Below are 9,883 nucleotides of genomic sequence, written 5' to 3' on the forward strand. Positions count from 1 at the left end.
CAGACCTGTACCTCTGAAACAAATAATACATTATATGTTAAAAAAAAAAAAAAGAAGAAGATAGCAGGAGGGGAAGAATGAAGGGAGGGAAATCGGAGGGGGAGACAAACCATGAGAGACGATGGACTCTGAGAAACAAACTGAGGGTTCTAGAGGGGAGGAGGGTGGGGGGATGGGTTAGCCTGGTGATGGGTATTAAAGAGGGCACATACTGCATGGAGCACTGGGTGTTATACAAAAACAATGAAATCAGGGAACACTACATCAAAAACTAATGATGGGGGCGCCTGGGTGGCTCAGTCGTTAAGCATTTGCCTTCGGCTCTGGTCATGATCCCAGGGTCCTGAGATCGAGCCCCACATCGGGCTCCCTGCTCCACAGGAAGCCTGCTTCTCCCTCTCCCACTCCCCTTGCTTGTGTTCCTGCTCTTGCTATCTCTCTCTCTGTCAAATAAATAAAATCTTAAAAAAAAAAACAAAAAACTAATGATGTAATGTATGGTGATTAACATAATAATAAAAAAATAGAATAAAAAAATACTAGAAAGGGGCCGGCTGACGGTAACGGGGCTGAGAGGCTGTTCACAGAGCAAGTGAAGATGAATGCCAGAGGACTTGGATCTCAGTTAAAGGACAGTATTCTAGTTACTGAACTTTCAGCAAGTGGACCTTTTGAAAGTCATGATCTTCTTCGAAAAGGTCTTCCTTGTGTGAAAAATGAACTTCTGCCCAGTCATCCTCTTGAATTATCAGAAAAAAATTTCCAGCTCAACGAAGATAAAATGAATTTTTCCACACTAAGAAACATCCAGGGTCTGTTTGCTCCACTAAAATTACAAATGGAGTTCAAGGCAGTGCAGCAGGTACAGCGTCTTCCATTTCTTCCAAGCTCAAACCTTTCACTGGATATTTTGAGGGGTAATGATGAGACTATTGGATTTGAAGATATTCTTAATGACCTGTCACAAAGTGAACTAATGGGAGAACCACACTTGATGGTGGAATATAAACTCGGTTTACTGTAATCTGTTGTGCTGTTCATGAAAATAGAGGGGCTGCATGTTGTTTATAGTCATATTTTTACTATAATTTGATGTACACAACATTAAAAGTACTGACACATGAAAAAAAAAAATACTAGAAAGGAAAGAAGAAAATAATCATTATTAGCAGATATAAGTGCCTACCTAAAAAACCCAAGATAATCAACAGAACTATTTCAAAAATCTGTGATGGATCAATGGAACAAAATAGAAAATCCAAAATCAAATCCATTTATAGACAAGATTTTAGTTCACAATAAAGGTAAAACTTCATCTTTGGAGAAATGATTACTGAAAAATGTTGCTAAAAGCATGTAACCATTGAAACTTTTTTAGTATACATGTAATGTTTTTTTTTTTTAAAGATTTTATTTATTTATTTGAGCGAGAGAACGCACGAGCGGCGGGAAGGGGCAGAGGGAGAGGGAGAAGCAGACTCCCTGATGAGCCAGGAGCCCCACGCAGTGCTCAATCCCAGGACCCCAAGATCATGACCTGAGCCGAAGGCAGATGCTTAACAGACTGAGCCGCCCAGACACCCCTACGTGTACACATAAATGTAGTACAACTATAGAAAAGCATGGAAAGCTAAAACAAATATAGTGGTTACCTCTATATGGGTGGAAACGGATGCAACTGGTGAGGGTCATACTAAGTCAAAAAGAATTCTAAGGTAGTAAATACAGGTGTTCAGATTATTTTTTAAAACTATGATTCACATTTTATGTAAATGTAAAAACCATATGATTATTTCAAAATGTAGAAAAGTATTTGACAAAGTACAATATCCATTCATGATAAAAACCCTCAAAAAAGTACGTCTAGAGGGAACATACCTCAAGATAATAAAGTCCTTATGTGAAAAACCCAGAGCTAACATCATACTCAATGGGGAAACACTGAGAGCTTCCCCTAAAGTCAGAAACAAAACAAGCATGTCCACTCTCACCACTTTTATTCAACATAGTACAATCAGACATCAAGAAATAAAAGGCATCCAAATCAGTAAGGAAGAAGTAAAACTTTCACTATTTATAGATGACATGATACTATATAGAGAAAGCCCTAAAGATTCCATCAAAAAACTACTAGCACTGGGACGCCTGGATGGCTCAGTCGGTTAAGCGTCTGCCTTCGGCTCAGGTCATGATCTCAGGGTCCTGGGATCGAGCCCCACATCAGGCTCCCTGCTCCGCGGGGAGTCTTCTTCTCACTCTCCCTCTGCCCCTTCCTCCCCCTCCCTCCACCTGCTCTCTTTCTCATTCTGCTCTCTGATAAATAAAAATCTTAAAAAAAAAAAAAACTACTAGCACTGATAAATGAACCCAGTAAAGTCACAGAATACAAAATTAATGTACAGAAATCTGTTGCATTCCTATATACTAATAACAAAGCAGCAGAAATGAAATTAAGAAAACAGTCCCATTCACAATTGCACCAAAAACAATAAAATATCTAGGAATAAACTTAACCACAGAGGTGAAAGACCTATACTCTGAAAACTGTAAAACACTGATGAAATAAATTAAAGATGACACAAAGAAATGGAAAACCATTCCATGCTCATGGGTTGGAAAAATAAACATTGTTAAAATATCTATACTGCCCAAAGCAATCTACACATTTAATGCAATCCCCATCAAAATACCAACAGCATTTTTCACAGAAGTAAAATAAAAAAAATCCTAAAATTTGTATATGAATAACCAAAGCAATCTTGAAAAAGAGAAACAAAACTGGAGGCATCACAATTTCAGACTTCAAGTTATACTACATAGCTGTGGTGATCAAAACAGTAGGCTCCTGGCATAAAAACAGACACATAGATCAATGGAACAAATCAGAAAACCCAGAAACAAACCCACAAACATATGATCAATTAATCTTCAACAAAGAAGGAAAGACTATACAGTGGGAAAAGTCTCAACAAATTGTGCTGGGAAAACTGGTCAGCTACATGCAAAAGAATGAAACCAGACCACTTTCTTATACCATACCCAAAAATAAACTCAAAATGGATTCAAGACCTAAACGTGAGACCTGAAACTATAAAAATCCTAGCAGAGAAGACAGGCAGTAATTCTCTAACACTGGCCATAGGAACAGTTTTGTAGAAATGTCTCCTGAGACAAGGAAAATAAAAACAAAAATAAACTATTGGGACTACTTCAAAATACAAAGCTTCTACACAGAGATGCCTGGGTGGCTCAGTCAGTTAGGCATCTGACTCTTGGTTTCAACTCAGGTCCTGATCTCATGGCCAGGCCCCATGCTCAACAGGAGTCTATTTGGATAGTCTCTCCCTCTGCCCCTTCCCCCACTCATGTACTCACTCTCTTAAATAGATCAATAAATCTTAAAAAAAAAAAAAAAAACCTTCTGCACAGCAGAGGAAAAAATCAACAAAACTAAAAGACAACCTACTGGGGGCGCCTGGGTGGCTCAGATGGTTTAAGCGTCTGCCTCCGGCTCAGGTCATGATCCCAGGGTCCTGGGATTGAGCCCTGCATCGGGCTCCTGGCTCAGCGGGGAGCCTGCTTCTCCCTCTCCCTCTGCCTCTTTCCCTACTCATGCTCTCTCTCTCTCTATCTCTGTGTCTCAAATGAATAAATAAAATCTTAAAAATAAATAAATAAAATAAAATAAAATAAAAGGCAACCTACCGAATGGGAGAAGATATTTGCAAATGACATATCTGATAAAGAGTTAGGTATCCAAAATATATAAAGAACAGGTACAGCCAATACCCAAAAACCAAATTATCCAATTAAAAAAATGTGCAGATGACATGAACAGACATTTCTCCAAGAAGACAACCAGAGGCTCCAACAGACAAATGACAAGATGCTCAACATCACTCATCATCAGGGAAATAACAAATCAAAACGACAATGAGATATCACCTCACACCTGTCAGAATGGCTAAAATCAAAAACACAAGAAACAACAAGTGTTGGCAAGGATGTGGAAAAAAAGGAACCCTCTTGTATTGTTCGTAGGAATACAAACTGGTGCAGATGCTGTGGAAAAGAGTATGCAGGTTCCTCAAAAAGTTAAAAATTGAACTACCCTTCAATCCAGTAATCATGCTACTGGGTATTTATCCGAAAAATACAAAAACACTAATTCAAAGGGATCTATGCACTCCTGTGTTTATAGCAGCATTATTTACAATAGCCAAATGATGGAAGCAGCTCAAGTGTCCACTGATAAATGGATAAAGAACATGTGATATGTGTGCACGTGCACACACACACACACACATACCCACACACATACAATGGAATATTATTCAGCCATAAAAAAGAATGAAATCTTGGGGCGCCTGAGTGGCTCAGGCCTTAAGCGTCTGCCTTCAGCTCAGGTCATGATCCCGGGGTCCTGGGATCGAGCCCCACATCAGGCTCTCTGCTCCGCAGGAAGCCTGCTTCTCCCTCTCCCACTCCCTCTGCTTGTGTTCCCTCTCTCACTGTGTCTCCCTCTGTCAAATAAATAAATAAAATCTTTAAAAAAAAAAAAAATGAAATCTTGCCATTTGCAATGACCTTGATAGAGCTAGAGAGTATAATGCTAAGTGAAATAAGTCACACAAAGACAAATACCATATGATTTCACTCATATGTGGAATTTAACAAATAAAACAAATGAGCAAAGGAGAAAAAAAAAAGAGAGACAAACCAAGAAACAGACTCTTAACTATAGAGAACTGATAGTTACCAGAGGGGAGACTGGAGGTGTGGGGGTATGGATTTGGGTGAAATGGATGGTGGGGACTTAAAAAAAAAAACGAGGGCACCTGGGTGGCTCAATCAGTTAAATGTCTGCCTTTGGCTCAGGTGATGATCCCAGGGTCCTGGGATCGAGCCCCGCGTGGGGCTCCTTGCTCGGCAGGGAGCCTGCTTCTCCCTCTCCCTCTGCCTGCTGCTCCCCCTGCTTGTACTCTCTCTCTGTCTCTGTCAAATAAATAAAACCTTTTAAAAGAAAAACAAAAACAAAAAAACTGATTTATATTTTATGGACTCTCCTGTATGACACAGCTGACAATTTTTTAAAAATTAATGAGCTAGATCTATATATGTTGTTATAAAAAGATCTGCAAGAAATAAGTGAAAAAGCAAAAAAGCATATGTAGCATGATTTCTTTCCTGTAAAAGATTTTATTGATGGTATATGCATAAAAAATTGGGGGAAAGAACACAGAAGAAATTATTGCCTTTTATTAAATGTACACTGACCAAGGTGTATACCTTCATTATATACCTTTCTATACTATTTTGTTTTCAAACAGTTTTAAACTGTTTTTATTTTGTTTTAACATGTATGTATATAACAATTTAATGAATCTGTGTGTTTGTGTATAACTATTTTATTTTTGTAAATATTAAGACAGGTTATTCAAGTGGTAGAATTGATGAACTGTTTCGTTTTCTTCTTTATACTTTTATACCTTTCTTTAAAAACAACTATTTAGACAAAATCCTAATTAAAAACTAAACTATAAGGGCGCCTCGGTGGCTCAGTCATTACGCGTCTGCCTTCGGCTCAGGTCATGATCCCAGGGTCCTGGGATCGAGCCCCACATTGGGCTCCCTGCTCCGTGGGAAGCCTACTTCTCCCTCTCCCACTCCCTCTACTTGTGTTCCCCTCTCTCACTGTGTCTCTCTCTGTCAAATACATAAATAAAACCTTTAAGAAAAAAAGATTTTTAAATAAATAAATATATAAATAAAATAAACTATAAGGAAACTCAAAAAAATAAATACCCAATAGAGATATAAAAAAATGTTCAGGGGTGCCTGGGTGGCTCAGTTGGTTAAGCGACTGCCTTCGGCTCTGGTCATGATCCTGGAGTCCCGGGATCGAGTCCCACATCAGGCTCCATGCTTGGTGGGGAGTCTGCTTCTCCCTCTGACCCTCCCCCCTTCTTGTACTCTCTCTCTCATTCTCTCTCTCTCTCAAATAAATAAAATCTTAAAAAAAAAAAATACTTTAAAAAAAATGTTCGGGGCGCCTGGGTGGCTCAGTCGTTAAGCGTCTGCCTTCGGCTCAGGTCATGGTCCCAGGGTCCTGGGGTCGAGTCCCACATCGGGCTCCCTGCTCTGCGGGAAGCCTGCTTCTCCCTCTCCCACTCCCCCTGCTTGTGTTCCTGCTCTCGCTATGTCTCTCTCTGTCAAATAAATAAATAAAATCTTTAAAAAAATAAAAATAAAAAAAATGTTCAATTTTCCTAATTAAAAATATACAACATTTTGATTATCAAATTTGGGGAAAAATGTGGTTAATAGTTTTGGCAAGAAACAAGACAACTAATGCACTACTGATAAGAATATAAATAAGAACAGACTGTGAAGGTTCTCATGAAGTATACCACATTAATATTCTAAACTTATCCTGTAAGGACTAGACAAAGATTTTTAAGTAAGCAAGTACAACAATCTAAAATCTGGGGTGACTGCGTGGCTCAGTCGTTAAGTGTCTGCCTTCGGCTCAGGTCATGATCCCAGTGTCCTGGGATCGAGCCCCACATCGGGCTCCCTGCTCTGTGGGAAGTCTGCTTCTCCCTCTCCCACTCCCCTTGCTTGTGTTCCCTCTCTCGCTGTCTCTCTCTCTGTCAAATAAATAAAATCTTAAAAAAAAAAATCTAAAATCTGAATTCTTGGAGCACCTGGGTAAGGTTCAGTCGGTTAAGCGTCTGTCTTTGGCTCTGGTCATGATCCTGGGGTCCCGGGATCAAGACCTGTGGGATCAAGCCAAGCCCCGCATCAGGCTACCTGCTCAGCAAGAAGTCTGCTTCTCTTTCTGCCCCTCCCTCCTGCTCTGCTCTTTCTCTCTCACTCTCAAATAAATAAAATCTTTAAAAAAATAAAATAAAATATCTGAATTCTTAAAAAAAAGAATCTGAATTCTTAAAAAAAAGTTTAGAGTAAACTATGTGAAATAAAAGAAAAAAATTTTGGTAGGGAAAAAAACAAAGGCAGACAAGCAAGTACAGAGTCTGTTACCAGAACTCAAATAACAGATGATCAAAAAAGAAATGGAAATGGAAGAGGAAGAATAGATCTGAGTGTCATTCTAAGAGGTAAACACTAAAGGATGTAGTGAAAAGGGGCACCTGGGTGGTGCAGTCAGTTAAGCATCTGACTCTTGATTTTAGCTCAGGTCATGATTTCAGGGTTGTGGGATTGAGTCCTGTGTCAGGCTCTACACTGGGCATGGATTCTCTCCCTCCTTCTACTTCTGCCCCTTTCCCTGCTTGTGCATGCACACGCTCTCTCTCTCAATAAATAAAACCTTTAAAAAAAAAAAAAAAGGATGTGGTGAATGATTAGCTATAAAGTATGAGAAAGAGGAATGAGTTGGGGAACCTGGGTGGCTCAGTCGGTTAAGAGTCTGCCTTCAGCTCAGGTCATGATGTCGGAGTCCTGGGATCAAGCCCCACATCGGGCTCCCTGCTCAGTGGGGAGTCTGTTTCTCCCTCTCCCTCTGCCTCTTACCTGGCTCATGCTCTCTCTCGCTCTCTGTCTCTCAAATAAATAAATAAATAAATATTTAAAAAAAAAAAACTGCATCCTCTGGCAAGTTGGCATTAAGTTATAGTTGCAAAACAAACCAGTCATGGAGAAGGCATAGTTTGAGACCTAGAGCTCCACTCTTCAGAATACTGACCTCTCCATCACTATCAGATATCACAATGAATGCATCTTCAAGTCTACGTTTCCTCTTCAGATTGACAGAACTGGCAGTTTCTGCATCTTTCTTCTCCAGATTCTGAGCTTCAGAGGCTTCTTTAACTTTTTTCTTTCTCCGTGGCATTCTTTCGTCTGAAACACAGGGTAAGTAATTTACTCAAAGTGTAAGTTTTCCAGATGCTGTTTGTTTTTTGTTGTTTTTTTTTTAAGATTTTATTTATTTTTTTATTTATTTTTTAAAATATTTTATTTATTTATTTGACAGAGAGAGACACAGCTAGAGAGGGAATACAAGCAGGGGGAGTGGGGGAGGGAGAAGCAGGGCCCCTGCCGAGCAGGGAGCCCGATGCGGGGCTCGATCCCAGCACCCCGAGATCACGACCTGAGCCGAAAGCAGACGCCCAATGACTGAGCCACCCAGGCGCCCCTATTTATTTATTTGACACAGAGAGAGAGCTAACGAGAGAGAGAGAGAGAGCACAAGCAGGGGCAGCAGGCAGAGGCAGAGGGAGAAGCAGGCACCCCGCTGAGCAAGAAGACCAATGTGGGGCTCGATCCCAGTACTCTGGGATCATGACCTGAGCCAAAGGCAGACACTTAACCAACTGAACCACCCAGGCACCCCTCCAGATGCTATTTGTAACTCAGTCATGTAACAGAAAAAGGTTTCCATCTAAAAGAAGTAAAATGACTTCTGAACATGTCCAATACTCACTAAAATTTCAATTTTTCTATTTAAAAAACTATATCTGGATATATCTCATCTCTGTAGGGACATTTCAATAGAAATAATAAAACAATTTATCCTAGTTCCTTAAACATTAACTTAGATACTGGTTCTCTTTTTTTTTTTTTTTTAAAGATTTTATTTATTTATTTGAGACAGAGAGAATGAGAGAGAGCACATGAGAGGGGGGAGGGTCAGAGGGAGAAGCAGGCCCCCCGCCGAGCAGGGAGCCCGATGCGGGGCTCGATCCAGGGACTCCAGGATCATGACCTGAGCCGAAGGCAGTCGCTTAACCAACTGAGCCACCCAGGCGCCCGATACTGGTTCTCTTTTTTAAGATTTACTTACTTGAGAGAGTGCACACACGCAATCACACATGCTAGTGGGGGAAGGGGCAAAGGGAGAGAATCTTCAAGTGGACTCCCCACTGAGCACAGAGCCCAACATGGGGCTCAATCTCATGACTCATGAGAGCATAACCTGAGCTGAAACCAAGAGCCAGACACTCAATCGACTGAGCCACCCAGGCACTCCAGATAACTGGCTCTCCTGACTACATATTATAATTTACAAAAAAAAGAATTTTTTTTCAACAATGATGCCTCAGCTTGATAAAGGTTTTCTTAAAAAAAAAAAAAAACGGTTAATATCATACTTAAAGGTAAAAGTTTTCTCCTTAAGACAGGAACAATACAGGATGAACATTATCTTGGAGGTTCTAGGCAGGTCAATTATGCAAAAAGAAATAAAAGACATCCAGATTGGGAAGGAAGTAAAACTATTATCATTTACCGATGACATGATCTTGTGTTTAAAAAACACTAAAAATGGGCGCCTGGGTGGCTCAGTCGGTTAAGCGTCCAACTCTTGCTTTCGGCTGGGGTCTCGGTCTCAGGGTCCTGGGATCAAGCCCTGCACTGGGCTCCACACTCAGCGGGGAGTCAGCTTGGGGATTCTCTCTCCTTCTGCCCCTCCCCCTGCTGGTGCTCTTTCTCACTAAGATAAATTCATAAATCTTTAAAAAAATAAAAATAAAAAACACCAAGAACTCCACTGAAAAACTATAACTAATGAAGAAGCTCAAAAAGACTGCGGCATGCAGTCAATATACAAAAAATCAATTGTACTGTTATTCACGAGCAATAAACAATCCAAAAAGAAAAGTTTAAAAATTCCATTTCTAGGGGCGCCTGGCTGGCTCAGTCGGTAGAGCATGTGACTCTTGATCTCAGGGTCTTGAGTTCAAGCCCCACATTGGGTGTAGAGGTTACTTAAAAAATAAAATCTTTGGGGGCGCCTGGGTGGCTCAGTTGGTTAAGCGACTGCCTTCGGCTCAGGTCATGGATCCTGGAGTCCCGGGATCGAGTCCCGCATCGGGCTCCCTGCTCGGCAGGGAGTCTGCTTCTCCCTCTGACCTTCCCCCCT

The 9,883-nt window shown here is 40.6% G+C and overlaps 1 protein-coding gene and 1 pseudogene across 5 annotated transcripts in view; one reads left to right on the plus strand and one right to left on the minus strand.

Annotated features, from left to right (window-relative positions):
• UIMC1 (ubiquitin interaction motif containing 1) overlaps positions 1-9,883 on the minus strand; it is a 156,663-nt gene that overhangs the window by 92,533 nt on the left and 54,247 nt on the right. For 4 of the 5 annotated variants that reach the window (XM_081826396.1, XM_081826400.1, XM_081826395.1 and 1 more), the window contains exon 2: positions 7,709-7,863. In XM_081826396.1, the coding sequence (XP_081682522.1) occupies positions 7,709-7,863 (155 nt within the window). Of the gene's footprint in view, positions 1-7,708; positions 7,864-9,883 lie in introns of those variants that run through there. The other variant, XM_081826399.1, reaches the window with a different exon arrangement.
• LOC102745647 (proteasome maturation protein pseudogene) lies at positions 552-1,129 on the plus strand (annotated as a pseudogene).

Source organism: Leptonychotes weddellii, chromosome 7 (assembly GCF_054177405.1).
Source record: "Leptonychotes weddellii isolate Sample4059 chromosome 7, ASM5417740v2, whole genome shotgun sequence".
NCBI classification, from domain to species: domain Eukaryota; kingdom Metazoa; phylum Chordata; class Mammalia; order Carnivora; family Phocidae; genus Leptonychotes; species Leptonychotes weddellii.